Here is a 19,912-nt window from a genome sequence, read left to right as displayed (position 1 = left end):
ATTCTTTTTTTTATTTGCAACATTAATTTCTACATTAACTTTTTGGTTATTTCCCCTTTTTTCCACCATGACATTTTTTCACAAAGGGCTAAATTGACATAGATAAGTATGTCTTTTCTTGCATGCTCATGCTTGAACATATCAAGCGGCCCAGCTAGAGTCCCCCGTGAATGGAAAATGTCACCAACATTTTTTTGTCTTCACTTGAGGTCAGAAGAAGATTGTCAAGCAAATTCCGACAAAAGTAAATAAATTTTTGACCATTCACACAAGGGCTTGAATTGGTGCCTCTCAGAGCCAAACCAGAACCTTTTCTTGAATGCCATTTACTGCCTCATGCCTGGTGACCGCTGGGATAGGCTTTGGTCGTCCTGTCATCTTAAACATGGATGATTAGATGAAGTTTGAGTTCATAAAAATACAATTGTACTCTAAAAACATGAAAAAGAAAACCTTTTTAACCGTGAAACTAAAACATTTTTTTACAAAATCCCAGTAGCTCAACATTTTGGCATCTATTATTTAACAGCAAAAATACTTGCACCTTGACTGCTTGACTGTAAATGTTTACGAAAATACAGTGTGAAGATGTCAGAGTATGTTTTATTTTATTTATTTTTTAAGAAATGCAACGTTTTCTGCATGCACTTTCAACATGCTCCTTCCTGACTGTTTACTAAAAAGCTGCATGCAATGCTCTCACAGACTATCAGAGCACTCAATGAAGTGTTTTGCTGTTATGTAGCACATGATGCATTCTGATCTCTATGCAAGAGGAGTTTGAGATTAAATGAAAGAGCCGTGACATTTCAGGTTCTGCCTCATTGGCTCTTTGAGCAAACATGAATCAGAGTACAACACAACTAGGGTCTAGGAGACAATCTCAAGGTAAGCACCCTTATTTAACAATCGACATCTCTATTTTTGTTGTGCAGTTTCCCTAACAGTATATGCTTTGATGTCAATCATTTTTTGACTTTTGCCTGAGCTTTTTACTTTGTATATTATTCCTTTTGTTTGTGCTTTTAAATTTTTCTTTATTATTTGTCACCAAAATTGTCTTTTTGCCTGCAGCCATTTTGCCCTGTCAGTGTATAAAGTCTTTGTGATGCTCAGGTTGACTGTTTGTCCTCATGTGAAGGCATAGGCCGTCTCACTCTGGATCTTTCATGTCCCAGTTTTTATTTTTTGTTTCCCAATCATCCTTGTTTCTAATATTTTATGTTTTTCTGGGTGGACAACTAGTTAGTCCATATTAACTTCTCGAATTCTTTGAAAGTAGAGAACAACTTTCTTTGGAAAATACTTAATTTGAATTTTTTTGGAAGTTAAAAACAATGCTCACACTTCACTATGTACAGTATTTTAGTAAAAGCACAAATCAGGATTGTAGGACTGAAAGCGAGAAGCATAGATACTGTAAATGTCTTATTTTAGAAAATAAACCAAAAAAACGTTCTGTACACTGTGCTTTATATTTTTTCCAAAAATGAGGACTGAAGATTTAAAATTTTCATGCCTTTCAACCAAAGATAACTCCTCATTAGTTTTTTTATGTTTTTTTCAGTTTTGACCACAAATTTCAAAATAAAATAATAAAATGAATTTAAAAAATAGACTTCCAGTAGGGTTGATTTAGCCATCAAATCTGATAATACAGTTTTTCTCATTCGCTTTAGTACAATTCTCAGATCAGAATTGAAGTTTGCAAATACGTGTGTGCATTTCTCAAAACAATTTGTACAAACAGCAAAACACTATGGATTTCTTGCAAAAGCCTGTAACTTGCTCAAAATCTTTAGTTCATCTCTGAAAACTAAGTCTTTATGTCATTGAACATGTCAGTGCCATCAGAATGTCAAGTCCTTGTGTCATTGTCTACGAACAAGACAGTCAAATTACTTAGTCATGTTGTCAATATAACTGTGTACTTTAGAGGGAGGTTCTGATGTAAACTATGGCTAAAGTTTTCATGACAATTATTGTAAAATGTAAGTTACACATTTTTTGTTTGATTGCAAGAGACTGGACAAGATTCACGTTTACACTTTTATTGTTCATTTTGTAATTTGTTGTACAGACCATGTCATACCAACATAGAAAAAACCCACTGCAAACAGTAACACAAAGGGGAAAAAAAGATATGACAGTATTCTGTACAACAGTACAGGCAGTGCAGTAGGAATTGGTGTGGTCTTCCTATACCTCTTGTCGTTCCTGTATGTTAGGCCACAAATTCTCATCCACATCTCAGCGAATATCCTCTCTTGCAAAGCAGCGAAATATGTTTGTCACATTATGACAACCTGGTCAACCATTTTGCAGTTAATGACTTATACGATGAACTAATGACTAGGTGTTTTGAGGAGTAAGACTATTGCACAGTGAACTAGATAATACATTTTGATCAACATGACATAAACAATTGATAATGTAGCAAAGAGCAGAGAATTGTACATAATTATTTGCATGGATGTACCAAAGCAATTGCAACTTGTTCAAAGAAGTGAGAAACTGCTTATATGATGTGCACAAGTGACATCATGATGTAAAGATTGAACAAACAGTTTTGGGAATTTCATTCTGATCTGAGAATTGTACTAAAGCGACACAGAAAAACTGTAATAGCACTTCTTTTTTTTTTTTTTTGCATTTTCAGGATCAAACTAATCCACTTGTGTACATTTGACCTTTAACATATTTAAAATAATCCATCTTTTCCTTCAAATAGACGGATTATTTGAAGACAAATGACATACTTTTATTTTATATATATATATATAGATAGATAGATAGATAGATAGATAGATAGATAGATAGATAGATAGATAGATAGATAGATAGATAGATAGATAGATAGATAGATAGATAGATAGATAGATAGATAGATAGATAGATAGATAGATAGATAGATAGATAGATAGATAGATAGATAGATAGATAGATAGATAGATAGATAGATAGATAGATAGATAGACACTAAATATATACTTTTTGGTAAAAATGTTTTACAAAATTTCTGTTGTAAAATTTACCCTGAATGTATGAGTCTATTACAATAATTACCGTACTTTCAATGAGCTTTTAAAAAAAATCCTGTGAGCTTTAAATTGGAAGATTTTAAAGAAAGTTTATTAAAAAAAAAAAAGTACAGAGCCTGTGAATTGACATGGGTAAATAATTGAATCATTCCCACGGATTGGAATTTCGTTACCATGAAAAAAGTATTTTGTTCCCACTAAATAACTACTGTATTTTTTCCCGCTCAATAGTGTTTCATTCCCACGGAAAAATAATTAAATCATTTCCTCCAAATATGAATTAGTTTGAACGACGAAGTATTTAAAGCCCTAAAAGCAGACTTTTTTTTCCGCATAAACTGGAAGCAGTCATTTGTCAGGTTTAGACTCTTTTCGGTGTGGAAAATATAGCAAATTTTCTCATCTATTTTGTTAGATTTGCCAAGTTTCCCTCTGCAAAATGTGTAATTACACTGTTTCCATTAAATCATTTATGGGATAAACTACCTGGAACACAGATGTGAACAATACTTTGTTCACATCTGTCTGTATATCTCATTACAATGCATGGAAAACACGGTGGATGTTTAGAGATCAGATTCATTTATTTTTAATAGCTCTACAAAAGTATTGATGTCTGGGTTCACGAGATCATTCAGTCTCTCCCACTTCACTCCTGCTACAATATCTGCTTTCAGTTGCTACTTCTGTGTCCCATATTAGTTCAAGAGGGGGGAAATAAAACAAACATCAAGCTAAGGGATCTTTTTGTTATTTTCTCGATTAAATATGAAAATATCGTTAAATTCATGAGGCATGAGCTGGCTGTATTTCTGCATGAACTAATTATTTGGCAATAGGAGGTGTGTAAAAGATCACAATTATTTCATGGGAACAAATTAGTATTTGATTTGAATTTTTTTACCCATGTCAGGGTACAGGCTGCATAGAAAAGAACTTTGAGGATGTTTAACAAAGTTGTCCTCACATTTGTCCGTCACCATAACACTTTCTGTATATTTTGAGAGTTATTATGTTCAGGAGTAATCTATATATCTGCATGTTTTTCAGTTAGTATATTATGTTTAAATGTGTTTTTAATAGTGATGCATAATGTTTTTGCCTGTGTTAAGATTGTGTGCTGCATGCTCTGTGACAGTGTGTTCATGAAGCTGCAACAAAACAATAAAAATGTTTTTATTTTTAATTAATTTAATGTGGTAAAAAAAACCATCGGCGCAACGACAGCTCACCTGTGCAGCTTCATGTCTGCAGGCCACAGAGCAGTCTGCTGTTGGCGTGTCAACAAAGCGTCTGCTGATGCTCTGCGTTGTGTTGCATTGTCTCCATCATGTAGACTTCTTGAGAATAGCGTTCTCCTGGCGCAGTTTGAGCGGAATTCTCTGACAAGTGAAAAAGCGGAGCAGAGATTTACACCAGCATGATGATGATGATGATGATGATGATGATGAAGGACACTGATGAAATGAACACTGGGGGGGGGATTTCATGTGCAAAGCTGAACACTGAGGACTAGATGGAATCAGCCCAGCTGCTGTGAAAGGCTGTTTCCTCCTCTGGACTTTTACTTTCACATCATTCAATTTGAGCTTCAGGTCGTTCAAAACACTCGTCTATGTTATAAGTCCCTCCTAACTTGACTTATCGTCTTTGTTTCACTTATTTAGAATTATTGACTTGAATATTCTGATTTAAACAACTGATTAGAGTTCCTTAAATTGGGTCAAAATTTGAAACAAATGGAATTCATTACTAACTTCATCCAATTCGGGATTTCTGGGATTACCAAAAAAAGTTTAAGACTATTGCTTCTGCATGCTTCTTTTCTAAAAGCATCTACATGATAAAATGGTTAAGAATATTCTTACTAATACTAATAATTCCCTTCAGAACCCTCAAAGTACTTTGAGTGTGCTGCATGTTCAACTAAGTTTTTTACACAACATTGCCCCCTAAAATATCCTAAATTAATTTGACAATATTTCTTTCTGAACATTTCAACTAACTTTTAGATAGGCTTTGTTTTTTTTTTATTTTGTAACTAAAACAAAATAAAAATAAAAATAGAACATCACTTTTAATGTAGGAGCTTCGTGTCTTTATAATGAAACACATTTATACTAAAGGTATCAAAAGAATGAATTGTTTTTAAAAAATATGATCTTTCAGGGCTAATTTTACCTGTGCTTTATAAAACAATAGAAATGAATTGTATCCTTTTTTTTCTCTTGAATTTACTGATCTGATCTACATTTGTCTGTGTGTTCTTGTCTGAGGAACATTAGTTAAGAACAAAAGTAATTTGTTTCTTATCAAAAAAGACAATAAAGTGACAAAAGCGGCTATTGAATCCTGCAACGTGTCATGGAAAAAGGCAGCCTTCGCTAAATAAATTCATAAAAATTCACATTATGAAGGAATATAGATAAAAGTTGTAATGGAATTTACAAAGATTTTTTTTACATTAAATTTGGGATCTGACCATAAAAATAAACTGTATAGGTAAGAAATAATATTTTATCTGAATATGCTCTATTATGCATCTTTGCAAAACTGCTGCACATGTTCAATAAGATTAATAATTTTGAAAAATCTTTGTTGGAAGATTTTTTTTAAAGTCATCCTGCTCCATGTGTGAGTTCACATCAAGAATGTGGTTTGTTTTTATCATTTTAACAACTTCCTTGTCTGATTTGCATCACAGTTTGTTGCATTTGCATCTCCTGAAAGTCATAAGTTTTGTCCAAATACTAACATAGTATTTTTATATTTAAAGTTCCGTATTCTCCGATTGGCTGAAAGGTGTTTGGAAGCCGACTGTGAGGGTTGCGAGTTTCATGTGCAGTGCCTTTATTCCTTGAAAAAATGTGTATTTTTTCTCATCCATTTCCAAATCTTGAAGTTTTTTTGGCTAATTCCTTTATAAAAATTAAAAAAGTAGCGCATTTAGTCAGAAATACCAACTTAGAGCTTAAAGGCCTCCATATTAAGACTCTTTTCTGCATGTGGCCTTTGGGAAGCAGTTGAGAAGAGGTTTTTATTTTATTTTATCTACCTTGGACTGTGAGAAATTATTCAAAAAATACCTAAAATTCTTAATTAGTTGTAATAATTTAGGTTTCTTTGTTTATTAGTACTGGATAAAGATCAGATAATATTTAGTCAGAAATTGATGCAAACATTTTTCCAAACAGGATGTTTCTGGATTTATTTTGCCAGTGCAGTTCTTTGACACATTAACACACTTGTGCTTGTGAGTTTTCTCGTGTCTAAATGTGTTTTATTTCTTTTTTGTAATAATTTGAATTGCATTCATCATGTACACGCCTGTACGTGTGTCTTTAGTGTCACAAAAACACGCATCATCCACTGTTTCCTCTGATCCATGTGCAGTCATCTCTGTGGTTACTAAATAAACTGTTGGGTTTTTTTCTGTTTCTGCACACATCGCTTTAACTTTGTGTCTGTCACTGCTGGACAGTTCACCTCTCACAGAAATAAATCCAGAAGGAAACCTGTGCAGAGCTGCACATGCACTTATCGATTTTTTTCTGTCTGTTTCTTCCCTCTCAAACACACACAAACGCGCACACGCAAAGTCGCAAACTCATCTACCAGCTCAGAGACGGAGGCGGAGACGTCACTAATTAAGTAAGTCCAGGTCAATTCAGTCAGAAGCAGCTGGGGCAGCGGTGGACAAAGATGCAGGACAAGGAGAAGGCCTGCACTAACGATGCTGTTCTTTTTCTGCAGATGCACCATTCCTCTGCATCCGGACACATTTCACAGCGACGTATCGGTTTCCCTCCCACACTCCTCTTTAAAGGACTTTTTTCCGTAGTAACTTGTAGATTGCAGAGATGAGGGAAAACAATTAGCAGAAAGTTTGCATTTGCTTTGGATGGAAGATATGGATTTTTCTAGAGTGGAAGAACCTTGAAGTATCATTTGAAATAGACAACTTTCAGAAAATTTAACTTTTTTGGGGGAGAACACAGTACCTTTAATGTAAATTTGTTTGAAGAGACTTAAAAAAATCTTTACAGGTTTGAAAACTGTTTTTAAGTATCTGTCAAAATACAAAAGCTTTTATTTTTTTATGTTGACGTGATGTCTTCACGATAGAAACTTGTGTTGTTTTATATAAACTGGTCATTAGAAAAGTTAAAGGTAATGTTACAGCTTTTAATTATTGGATCAACTAATTTTTAGTTTATTATTTATTTTTTTTGCATTTTACTAACAGTTTATTCTGAATGTTTGTGATGCAGAGGATTTTTTAAAACTCAGTTTGGACATTTATTTGATAACATATTGGGAAAATGCTGGACTGAATCTTTTAAATAAACTAATATTTACCGCTTTTATTGTGTGGCAACGTTTTTCTCTTATTTGAGTTTCAAATGCGACAACATGGGGCCACTCTTCAGCATTTCCACAAACCCGTCCCGAGTCTGGGTAAAGGCAGAGGGTTGAGTCCAAGACGCCATCCGCTGTAAAACTGAAGCCAAACGACGTGGGAGGATTTTGTGGTGATCCCCAACAAGAGTAGCCAGAAAATTAAAACAAAATCTGTGTTTGTTATTTATTTATTCTTGCTTTATTATAGATTATATTACAAATTGACCAGTTTTGTATTTGACCAATCCCCTGAGGAAGAAGGAAGCTGGTGTGACAATGGAAATATTTTGTTCAGTGGCAGTTCTACACTGACTTACAACCCCCCCCACACCCACATTGACCACATCGTTTTGTGTTCCCTATTTTTAATTAACACAAAAATCAACACAAATGTAAGAATTTTATATACTCGTATTACAAGGGTGTCAAACTCAATTGCACAGGGGTCCAGGTTGTGGGCCGAACAGGATAAACATTTAGTGAACACATTAAAGATACGTTTTCAAACATTTTAAACTTATTTTGAACAAAAATTTGAATAAAAACAGACAGGAATATTGTTTCGGAATAAATCAACTTCAAGCAGCCCCAAAAATGTAATTGATAATCACAAAGACACTAAATAACATTGTTATAAAATCTCAATCATGTGGATTTGCTTTCAGGAAAGTGCAACTTTAATTGAAATAGGAAAGAAAATATATGCATTTATCAGATGTTTCTGAAATTTGTGGGAGTGCTGACTCAAACAGCCATTCAGCAAATACATATTCATGTCTGCTGTGCATTTAAGTCCTTAGCCAGTAATGCTGTAGTGAGCAGTAATTTGTTTTCCTTTCATTTTTTATCAACATGAAAGGATCCTTTTAAAATAAATTATACCTGTAATTAAAAAAAAAACTTGTATTAATTAAGGGTCTATTTAAAGTATTTACATAATCCTAAGTACCAAGTCAATAAGTTTGAAACCTTAAGTGAATTATTTTTATGTTGAAAAAACTCTGCTTCTAATTAAGTATGTCTAAATTGTTGCATGTTTTGTTTTTTTGGATTTATAACTTTGTTTTGTCTCAACACGTTTTACCTTTGTTATAAAACATAAAAACTGTTTGATCTCAATTTTTTAATCATTGTTTTAGCAGAAAAAAGACCACATTTTTTCTGCTAAAAAATGTGGTCTTTTTTCAAGAATTCTTGAATCTTGAATCTTTAGCAGAAAAAAGACCACATTTATCACTCAGAATTGACTTTTTTGGACAGTTTCAACTTCATTGTGGAGTTATTGTGCAGTATAATGAAAACAAAATCAGTAAAACGAAGTGTGGGTTTTTAAAAAGAGGATGGAAATCAAGCATTGCCGCAAAAACCGATTTGAAGATAAATCAATAAAGCGAAATACGACGTAAGGTCAAAAAAGCCCCAGACCACAAATAAGGCTGCAGTTTGACATCCGGGACAGAAGGGGGCAGTAGCCATCTTTAGAAAATCCTCGACGTCTGATCGACCCAGCAGGTCAGTGAATCAGAGGTCTGAATGGCGGTTTCCAGCATTGCAATTCCATGTTACCATGAAAGACCGCTGTTATTTGATTCTTATTTTCAGTAGATGAGCTGCTGTTTTCTTTTCTTTTTTTCAGATATTGTCCGTCGGATAAAATAATGTCTTTCACGCACATTTTAAAAGCCGTGCAACAAAGTGTGCGGAGCTCCGGGAAAACATTTCTCCCCGTGCAGCAGGCTGGCGTGCTGTTGTTCACACGCAGAGCAGGAGCGGTCATCCCCGGCCTGTCCGTCCGTGGGTCAGAGGCTCCTGTGTCCGCCCTGAGCTGTCTCTGTCAAACACGAAGACGCTTTTCTGTTCACGTTATCCTCAGAAACAAGGAGGAGAAGCACAGGTCTGTTTCTGCCTACCAGAGTCCTAAAGTGTCCTCTGCTCAGAAAGGTATGCCCATTTCAGATTTGTGCAACTAAACGCATATTTACTGTCTTGTCTCTTTAAATGGGGTTTAAAGCTACTATTTTATTTAGAAAAAACTAAAAATCTTGTTTTAGGACCGCCCATTTTGTTTTCTTACAACCAAAGCTGCTTTCAAAGTTTCTTGGCAAGTAATAACTCCTACTCCCTTTCCTGTGGTGTTCCTCAGGTTTCTGTTCTGGGCCCTCTTTAGTCTATACCTCATTCACTCACTTTATGTACTTCATCTTTTTCATGTGATTTATTGATACCTAAAGATTCTTAATGACCTGAAACTGTGTTGGTAAGGTATAAATATCCGCTTAGAAGTTATGAACCGGATACTTCATGTAAAGAAAATGTTAAGTTTGATAAGTTTGCTTCCTTCCACTCCCTTTCAAGCCATCTTTAATTAAATGACTAAATATTCTATGTTTGATACATCTTAGTTTGTATGGATGTTGATTGTGTAGTTTTCAGCATTGTTTTTGCTTTGGTTGCTTGAAATAAGCAATGCCAAATCCAATTGAACAAGGTTTATTGAAAAAAGAAAAGAAAATCCAAATTAATCTTGAAGATAAATTCTGCATTAATTCATCAAATCAATGGATATATTTCATTTTGCATTTATTCCAGCATTGGAATATATATATTCCAGACCAAGAATTTGCTCCTTTATTCTATTTTTATGTCATTATTTTTAAAGTAATGAAGTAATTACTAACTCTGGTAACGTTAGGTTGGGGGTGTGAGGGGGAGCGGGTAATAGGTTGGTGATGGGAAGTGGAGCAGGCTTGCTCCACGCCAACAGCACAGTGGTCAATTTCTATTGAACTACTGCTGCTCTGCAGAAACTAACTAACTAAAGATCTTTAGGACTTGTCATCATAATACCTCGGGGCATACTAGAGGGCCAGACCTAACGTTATGTTGATGAGTTCCTCCTCCTCTTGTCATCTCTTATAGCCGCAGTCTAATAGAGCTACCCGTCTGCACAGACACACAGTTTCCTTTTATATCAAACCTGGAATATTTTCACTCTGGGTTAAATTTTGCTTATAAATCTAAACTCTTCCACTATGCATTGGCCACTCAAGAGCCTCTGCTCTGTTTGTCTTTCAGTCAAAGATGCTGGGAGAGACTTCACCTACCTGATCGTGGTCCTCATCGGGCTTGGAGTAACAGGTGAATTGAACTGCACGAGTCCAAGGAATGGCTACACAACAATCCCACATTGCTTGTTTATATATTTATTTATTTGGTCCCAGAACACACAACCTAAATAATCAGCTGCAGTTTTCTGCTGTGTTGGTCAGGGGGGCTGTTATATGTGGTGTTCCAAGAGCTGTTTTCCTCTACCAGCCCAAATAAAGTCTACAGCAGAGCCTTTGACAAAGTCAGGTCGCACCCAGAGGTAAAAATCAAGCCAGACGGCGTCTCCTATCAATATTTTTTTACTGTTGAAATGGCTAGAAATCATTGTTTTTCCAAAATAAAAGTAAGAAATACATAATCAATTGCAGGTTATTGGGGCATTTGGAGAACCAATTAAATGTTACGGTGAGACCACCCGCCGAGGGAGAAGGCAGCAAGTCAGGTGTGTTGACACTTTATCTTATCTTATTGAACTTTTTCTTACTTGCAAAATGTTGCTTTAGCATTCATTGATTCATGGTATAGAATACAGTAAATCTGATCAAACTTGGCATAACAAGCAGCTGCCTTTAGTTTTAGAGGAAATGCTTTTGCAGGATTTGAAGGACTTCCTTTCAGAATCACAACCTGTGAACATCAGCTATAAATCATATTTTCAGCAGCATTGAATTTCCTTCAACGTTTATGCAAAACTTGTCATGAAGGAGAATTTAGTTTCAGACCCCACAGCTATGAAACATAAAAGTTTTTATTGTCTTTTGAAGAGCTAACGTGGTATTCGTGCTGATTTATTGTAAGCATCTGAGAATCTGGAGCTCTGGAAGAATGGAGTTACAAAATGTTAAGGTTATTACATATATATGTTATTGTTGGAGTTTTTTTATTCCTTATTCTCATATTTCCACTTCAGTCACGTGGAGTATGTAAAGGATGGACTTAAGCACATGAGACTAAAGTTTTACATTGAGGGATCGGAGCCGGGCCTGAAAGGGACGGTGCATTCAGAGTCTAAAGAGGTAAGTCTTTATTTAAATGGAAACCTGTTGTTTCTTGTGTGGATTTTTTGATCAGTTGAGATAATGGTATCCTTGTTGTTTTGCAGAATCTTGAAACTGGAAAGTATGAATTCCGTTATGTATTTGTAGAAATAGATACCTACCCGAGACGGACTATTGTTGTGGAGGACAACAGATGAGGAGCTTTTCTGACACTCAGGGGACAAGTCAAGACGTTTGCACTTGTAAAGCAGGGTTTCATGTCTGTGAACTAAATAAATGGCTTTTTCCTGAATATATTATTGTGAAATTTTAAGAAATGGATTGGTTAATAAAATTATTTCTCAGCATTTGGTAGAAAGCTTCTCTATCGCAGTGTTAATGAAAATACAATAGTAATTTGTAAATAGAACATACAGAGATATTTTTTTGAAGATAAATGTATGCTTTTACAAATGATCACATTCTACAGAACTAATATGCTATAAAACATGAATTTGATCAAATTTTGCTTTTAAATGTAGGGGATGTTTTACTCCATTCAAACTTACTTTATCCTTTTTTGTTGTTTTACATGTAAAAATGTGAATAAAAAAGAATCACCAGATGGAGCTGCAGAATTTAGTATTTTGAAAATCTAGTAAAATGTGTAGCAACCCTAATTTAATTAAATAACCTATTAACATGATTTACACTGAATTTTAAATAAAAACTTGCAGAAAAATGTCTAACAAATCTTTTTTTTTTTTTTTTTACTTAGTCAATTTTAACAAATATGTCCCCATTGCTACAGCTTTTGACACCCCCAAAAGAGTTTTTTTTTCACACGAATCTCCTTTTTAACACACCCTCTTTCAAATTTAGCATTTGTAATTATTATTATGACTTTCAATTAAAAAAATGTTTTAATAACTTTATTTTAACTATTATTATTTGTTTTTCAAGTTAACCCGTGCTCACCATGTTGACAGATTGAAGGCTTGTGCTGCCTTCGCGGACTGTTGGAAATACTACAAACTACTAAGGAGTCGCTGAAAAACGGGTTGTTACACCGTTTTCTAGCTTTCTACGTGAACCCAATGTTAAATTGTGATCCATGGTGAATGTAAATATCACAGACACCTAAATGTATTTTTTTTACTAATAGAACCATCTTGAGTAAAAGTCGATTGTTTTTCCCCCTCCACACACGAGGTCTCACGAACACCGCCCTCTGACAAAGCGAAAGGCAGCTGTAAACGCACCACATAGCTTCGTTAGTCGGCTAGCTTCAAGTCTGCCGTGCGCGTGAAGTTGTTAGCTCCTCGTTAACTTGTCGCACGCTTGAAAAATAGATTTTAGTATTCAAAAAATAGCAGCCATGGTTTTAAAATAGTTCGGTTCTGGTCGCTGTTTTAGCCCCGCGGTGAGTGATAAAAGTCTTCTCTGCCTCGGCCTGCTACGTTTTAGCCACATTAGCAGCCATATCGGCTCCTCGGGATTATTAATCTGCACATTAACGGCGAAGTGAAAACGAATGGCTCATTTTTTATGATAACTCAGAAGTTTAAGACGCCGTTACTAGTAAGTTCACATCATTGTTCATTTCTATGCTTGTTTAGATACAAATATGATAATTAAAAATATATGAACACTAATATAACTGGTGCTTAAGTTTTGCTAAACAATTTGAAAACAAAACGAGTCACAAAAAATGTATATGTATTCTGCTGCACCCCATATATAGCTTATAAAAACACAGGTTATAGTGTAGAAAAAGAAAAAAAAAGTATATTTTCTAAAATATACTTTTCTTTTTTTTTCTTTCTTGTTTCCCCGGAAAGACTGAGTTGGATGTTCGGACAGGACTCGGCACGTTATTCTCCAGTTATGACATTCTCCTCTCTGAGATAAACACCTGAAGAAGAACATGGAGCTGTACTGGTACATGTGAGTAAAGTTTATGGTTTTATAATTACACCTTACCATGGATATACTTTTATGTCAACAGATGAGTGCTAAACCGCTGCAGGTGAGGTAGTTATTAAATTAAAATATCGTCCTCCATCCTAAAGAATATATTTTTGAAGTATATTATGATTTTTTTATTGATTTGATAATTATAACTGATGTACCTTTGTAATTTTAATGACAGTGTCAAGGCATCCAAGCCTCAGCTATTGTGTGTTGTAATAATACTGGATGGCAGTCAGCTTTGTCTGGAGGAGCACTTATGTGATTATCATATGAGACTGCTGTAATTATATCAAATAGTCTTGGATGGAATTTGATTTTGAAACTGTTCTTTTTTTCCAGAAATGCTTTGACATTTCCCACCTCAAAGGGGCATGGCTTGGTAGGCCTGTGTAAACACTAAATGTCACAGAGAAGAGTTTGCTTTTTGAGGCAGGAAGTGGGCAACATTGAGATTCTTTTGGACTCCTGGGAAAATTCTCTTTTTTAAATTTATTTATTATTTCCATCTCATTTTAGCCCCAGATTTCATTTTCCTTGACCTTCTTCAAAATGTCCGAAAGATTTCCATCCCACTTGCACCATTTTCTTTTTCAGCATATAAAAACTGAAGTTCTTGTCTCTTTCCCTCTACAGAGTTGTCATCATATTCATCATTGTTAAGATATTCTTCTACGTGTGCTGGTACCGGTCAAGACAGCGGCAGCTGGCGGCATACCTGAGCAACACGCGCAATGCCCAGATAGTCATTGTCGGAGGAAGGGCCTATCTTCATCAGATGTGTGAGAGACAGAGTGTAAGTGCAAAACTCCACATTTGGGTCTGAAGCCTCCACAGCCTGAAATGAATAACTCTGTTGTCATGCGTTGAAGTGTGTCTCAGCCCCCGCAGATTTAGATTGTTATTTAGCTTGGTTAGGAAAGTCTGTAGACCTTTTCTGATGTGTGTGGAAACGGAAACTGTTGGAGAAGAAGCTACCATGCAGTTCAGAGTCTAAATGTCATGTAGATATGTCTAAGTAGGTCTCAGCTGACATTAGAGGAAGTGCTTATGCTGTCTGCAGTCTGCTTGTGGGTTTCAGTTATTGACTCTTGATACTCTTTTCTTCGTAAGACTAAGGATGACTTTTATTCTTAATAATTTGACTCCTGGATTGGAATTCAGTTAGGAAATGCTTTGTCACTCTAACAATAGAGAGCAGTACAACGAGCTATTGATACTTTTGTGTTAAATGATATTTTATAAATATGTGTGAAAGTCAGTGACTTAATACTGTGTGTTTGACTTGTCTAAGTTGCGTTTTGCATCACCAGCTTTTGTACATGCGCTGGAGAAGTCCACTGTTGGACTGTCCGTGTCAAACAATCTCTGAAGGCTAGTTTGTTCCTGCTGATGTTTTCTGGTTAGCGGTTTAAACCAGCTCTATTTGGAATCATTTGGTGTCTCCTCCTCAGGGACAGAGGAGCTCTTTTTTCCCCTCAAAGTCCTCTCAAAGCATTTTTCTAAAACCTCCTTTAACCCCCCACCTCCAAAAAAAAATCTGAGAACTTGATCAAAAAGTTTTGAAAACTTCAAATTTTTTTGGGTTTCATCACATTTCTAAACCTCTCCATTATATCCAGTCATAGCAGATTGCGTTTCTGCAGCTCAACGTTTCAGCTTCCTTTTTATTATCCTGTTTTTTTTTTTTTTTTTTGCATTAGAAAGCCCTGTAATAATATTTTTAGCTATTTTTAGGATATTTGTGATCTGGGAAACGATGCCTCATTTCTGACGGGAAAAAATCCTGGAAACGTCGCTGTTCTGGACATTTTGTCCCTGCGTCACTCCACATTCCTTCGAACATTTGCAGTTTGTCCAGAAAAATGCAGTCTTTTCTGTTTTATCGAACTGCATAACGATATTCCCATTTGTTGATGCACATTTTCCTCTGTTTATCAGAACTCCTCCTATTTGACCTTTTATTGTCATTATAATTTAGTTTCTTCTCTTTCTTTTTTGGATCCTCGTGATTCCTGTCCTCCTCTCAGAATGTCAATGATGTAAATGAATAAATAAGAGTTCAGTTCAAATTTTTCTGCTTTATGCCTTGATGTTTAGTGATTGGATGCAGACGCTCCCACAGAGCTCAGATCTGGTACATGTTTTCATATGACTTTATTTTTGTACTTACATAAAATCCTTTTTTAATTTTCTGCTCTGTGCTTATTCCAGCTCAATACCTTTGTTTGGTTTTCTGTCTATTAAAGACCTGTGATGCATGATGGGACATTTCTTATGATATTTCATGTTGAATCCCTTTTAAGAATTCAGTGTTGGTTCACTTTAAAGAAGAAAACACAGATAAGTAAGAAGTTTGAAAAGTGGATGCAAGTGACCGTTTCTTGCGTGTTTGTTTTTAATTGCACTGGTTACAGGGGTAGAACTACACAAAAAAAGTTGTGAGTGCTGCAACTGTTGTTTGGAGTGAACTTGAGGCATGGATGAGTGATTCTGTTTGATTTAGCAACAGTCTTGAGACGCTGAATGTTTGTCTTAGATTTAGTCTTGTAGCACTTAGCTGGAGCTTGCCACTGTGCAGCATCATATCTGTTTCTTTGACGCAAAAAGCCCGATTACAGGAAGGACATTTTCTAATATGCATTTTTATTAGCTTTGTTTCCTGTCTTACCAATGTGTTGCTAGAAATGTAAAGCAAAGACTGCTCAACAGCTGAAGTAGAAATCATTTCCCTTTTTTTGTTTTTACATCTCTGAGGTGTCTGAATACCTGAAACATTTATTTGTTTTTAGTCAATGTGCGTCTAAATCGAAGGGTTATTTGGTTCTTTCATTTGTTAACTGTGTAAACCAGGCCTGATGGTAATCTAATGTTGCATGTCGGCATATGTCTTTGCAGTGCACTTCTGCTTTGTTTGCACCATTTACTCTGTTTCTGTCCCCTGCAGCAAACATCTGTCTGGCCCAGTTGGTACGTTGTGCAGGACGATCTGTCGATAGAGGAACCATCCACAACGGGGCCACAAGCCACTTCCTTCTCCCACATCGACATGCCGCCCCCATATGAGGCAGTGTCTGGAGGTACTGTGAACTTTGAATCACACATCATTCTTGTCTTGTGGTTGATTCAGATGCAGTTAATCTGTTAGAAATTTCGGCTTCATACTGAGATAAATCGGCTAATCGAAGTCAGAGCATCATGCTGGCTACAGTGACAGGATTAGTGGAAGGTTCAAAGGGGCAGAGTGGCTGTGTGGAAGGTGGAATATACCATTTTACAGTTCTTGTGTAGTTTGAACTGTGGGATGTTTGAAGAACATCTGGCTGAGGCAGCAAGGACTTATGAAGACTTTGAAAGTCCCACTCCAATTATCTTTTCATCTATTGTCAAAGCATTCCCAGTGGTCTTTTAATCATGACTATGTCGTTTTTAGCCAAAATTTCTAAAAAAAACATGTCTTCTAGGACCTAGTTTCTTCAGAGCAGCAGGAGTTCATTAGAAATTCACTTGAGTTGTGGGTGTGACTGTTGGCACGGAGCAAGCCCGCCCCCACTTCCTGTCATCCGACCGTTTACACTCTCTAGCTTACAGCCCCTCACAACCCCAACCTAACATTAGCATTGTGCCAGATGTCAGCTCAGACGAGGAAAACAAAGACGTTCACGGATCCATGTGTCTACAAGTGGATGCATCAGAATTCAGCAGAGCAGGGAGCTTCATAAAGTTTTGAACAAAAAAATACAATTCTATGCAATTTTAAGCTTAATTTTCTTTAAATATATGTCCTCTATCATCAGAAAAAAGCCACTTTTAATGTTTACCAAACACCAAAGATAGGATTTTCATCAAAGTGGGTCTTTAAAAGGATAAAACGATGTCTAATCACTGAAATCAGCCTTTTGTGTGTTTGTGTAAAAATCATCCAGACGATGTGTGAACTTTTGGTTCTATGTATTCTTCATAGCTTGAATGACTTCAAAATGAAGGTCAGTCAACGATGGGAACATTATGACTGTTTCTTCATTTTTCTCCTAACTGTGGTCACTGAGGTTTTAAAATTTCTCAGAAGTGGAACAGCGTTGGGTTTATAGGAACAGACTAAAAACGAACTCAGCTTAGAAAGTCCTGTTTTATCGTACATATCGGATTAATTAGTAATCTATCCTAGAGTTATAACACAATTTAATAATGTATATGCTAAGCAAAAAACTTTTTTTTTCCAATATTCCAACTTGAAAAACTCTTCTCTGCTGAACTGTTTTCATTGTTTTAGTTCTCATATACAATCAGATTCAGTGGAAAACTCTTATGGAAACCCAAATGATTGTTCTTTGTTATTTTAAATTGACTAAAAGCAAAAAGGTGTTCATGGAAAAATGTTGCCTATTCTTTTTGTTTTTGTAGGTTGACAAAGCCTCTGTCATCATGTTTCCTTTGTAATTCGTCTCCTTCTAATGTTGCATTTTAAAATTCAGAGTTCAACAAGTAGCCACACATTCTTGACTGGTTCAGGTTTTCATGTCATCGTTAAAGACGACTCGATCTAACAAGCTTTCACTTTCAGCCCAGGGCCTTTAAGTTGAGCCTCTTTAGTAAATGGAAATCCAACACTAATGTCATGATGTGGAGCCACATTTTCCATCGCAGAGTCACATCCGATGGTTGGTTTTCCGACCACCAACACCGTGGGCTGTTTTCTATTCTAAAGTCATCCCCAAAAGTAATTTCTTTAGTGTGTAAAAAGGAAAAAAATTATCTGTGACGTTAGACGTGTGGTTCAAGTTCTGCAAATCCTCCTCCCACATAATTTGTAAATCCCCTTCAGCCTGACATGTAAGAACGTCCCAACGCTGAAGCAGAGATTTCTGACCCTTTTTAATAAACTTTAGGGTGTTTAAACAAAGTTTGGTGCAGTTTAATCATTCCCATTTTAAATATTTGTCTTTATGACAAATAGTTCCATCAGTAGTTGCAGCAGGAAGTCTTTATTTAACTAAAAGCTTATAAAAGGTTTTGTTGTTCTCTGTTTTTCTTACAGAGGATGATCTGAAGCCGCCTCCCTACAGCGAGTGCGCCCGGGGCGACGAGGCGGACGCCTCTCATCCCTCCCAAAACACTCTTCTCATCTCTGAGCAGCAGAACTCCATAGGCAACAGTGAAGCCCCGCCTCCGTACACGTTGAATCCTCCAGCTGTGGTTGTTCAACAGGACGGTCCTCTAGGCCCCGGCGAGTCTCGGCTGGAGGACCGGTCCAGCTAAACGCTCGCTGATGCCGCTCTGCCTTTGTTTCCATCCACTGCCTTCTTGCATCCAACCTCAGTGATGCATCCAGCCTAACCTCTCCTAGCCTGAGAGAGCCTCTTCTCTCCTGATCGGGTGGATGTTTGCTTTTCTATCTGTGTTTGTCTTCACTGATTCTTTTTTACCTTGTACTAAACTGTGCTGAACTGATGACACGAAGATGCCCATGTGCCTCGCTCCAAACCACGCCTCCAGGAAGGATCGAAACTTTTGACCCTATACGGCCATCGCACTAGAGGAAATGACTCAATTCCACTTCTGAGTGTCTGCTGAAACACTCACTTGGTTTAGTGTGATTCAAAGTCCTATTGTTGACTCAACGCCTTCCCTTGTACATAGAAATGCCTCGTTTCTGCTCTTCAGGGCTGCAGGATGATGCTAGAAAACAACCTCATTTACAGAATTCAAATGAACAATTCATGAAAGAATACTCCATCTCTATAGAAATGTATGAATAGAAATGTGAAACAGTGAAACTGTAAAATATACATTTACAAAACAAAAATGAATTGAAGCTGTCAACGTTTTCCCAAAGTACAGTCCAACCAAAAAAGTGACCACATCTTTTACGTTACAATCTGTTACGATCACACACGTTGAAAAATGGTTTTGTTCATACTTCTCTTCAAAATGTTATGACTGTGCTTTTTTGCTTTCTCAACTGTAAGAACCCCCCCCCCCCTTCCCCCCATGATGAATCTCCTGTTTGGATTTGAGTATGTGTGGCGGAACCGCCTAAGACCAAACGAGAACTTGCTCCTCGATGCAGGCCAGTGCCTTGGGTTGTCGCTCCTCTGTCGGACTAAACCAGACAAGATTTTCCAGCACTTTGAAACGACTATAGCAGTCAACATTATGAAAATAAAAGCCATGTACTATGGTGCCTTTTTTTCTTTATTCTTTTTGTCATGCGTGGATGTGATTATGGAACAAAGTTTCAGCCCCACAATGATAGAAAACCATTTTTCCCTTGTTTTTCTACTAATGTGTGAAAGCTGAAGAATTTCATGCATAAACCTTTTTGAAATATTGGAACTTATTACAACAAAACCTTAGCATTAAAGTTTGGATCATGTTTAGTTGTAAAAAACAACGTGTAGCAGCTTAAAATTG

The 19,912-nt window shown here is 36.2% G+C and overlaps 3 protein-coding genes across 9 annotated transcripts in view; all 3 read left to right on the top strand.

The window, feature by feature from the left end:
* The window catches only part of neto1l (neuropilin (NRP) and tolloid (TLL)-like 1, like), a 70,425-nt gene extending 63,019 nt beyond the window's left edge, over positions 1-7,406 (top strand). For 4 of the 6 annotated variants that reach the window (XR_013652323.1, XR_013652320.1, XR_013652321.1 and 1 more), the window contains 3 exons: positions 814-888; positions 6,641-6,692; positions 6,795-7,406. Coding sequence is in view for 1 of the 6 variants with exons in the window: in XM_078938765.1 (XP_078794891.1) it covers positions 814-874 (61 nt within the window). In the remaining 5 variants the exon portion in view is untranslated. Of the gene's footprint in view, positions 1-86; positions 889-4,377; positions 6,572-6,640; positions 6,693-6,794 lie in introns of those variants that run through there. The other 2 variants (XR_013652324.1, XM_078938765.1) reach the window with 2 other exon arrangements.
* Positions 7,407-8,910: 1,504 nt separating this feature from the next.
* Positions 8,911-12,280, top strand: timm21 (translocase of inner mitochondrial membrane 21). The gene is made up of 7 exons (XM_023949957.2): positions 8,911-8,969; positions 9,079-9,383; positions 10,518-10,580; positions 10,712-10,809; positions 10,919-10,992; positions 11,461-11,566; positions 11,653-12,280. Exons 2-7 carry the CDS (start codon positions 9,101-9,103, stop codon positions 11,743-11,745), a joined length of 717 nt encoding a protein of 238 aa, XP_023805725.1. The 5' UTR covers positions 8,911-8,969; positions 9,079-9,100; the 3' UTR covers positions 11,746-12,280.
* A 452-nt stretch (positions 12,281-12,732) lies between these two features.
* si:dkey-118j18.2 (uncharacterized) lies at positions 12,733-19,682 on the top strand. Of its 2 annotated transcripts, none has more exons than XM_023949958.2 (5): positions 12,733-13,108; positions 13,369-13,474; positions 14,135-14,294; positions 16,446-16,578; positions 18,537-19,682. In XM_023949958.2, exons 2-5 carry the CDS (start codon positions 13,455-13,457, stop codon positions 18,755-18,757), a joined length of 534 nt encoding a protein of 177 aa, XP_023805726.1. In that variant the 5' UTR covers positions 12,733-13,108; positions 13,369-13,454; the 3' UTR covers positions 18,758-19,682. The 2 variants fall into 2 exon arrangements, with proteins under 2 accessions (XP_023805726.1, XP_023805727.1); XM_023949959.2 differs by having other exon boundaries at positions 12,761-12,950.
* The last annotated feature ends 230 nt before the right edge of the window (positions 19,683-19,912 follow it).

Source organism: Oryzias latipes, chromosome 20 (assembly GCF_053564925.1).
Source record: "Oryzias latipes strain Hd-rR chromosome 20, Olatipes_Hd-rR_3.1".
Taxonomy (NCBI): domain Eukaryota; kingdom Metazoa; phylum Chordata; class Actinopteri; order Beloniformes; family Adrianichthyidae; genus Oryzias; species Oryzias latipes.
Note: the sequence above shows the minus strand (reverse complement) of the source record. Positions and strands in the feature narration are given on the sequence as shown.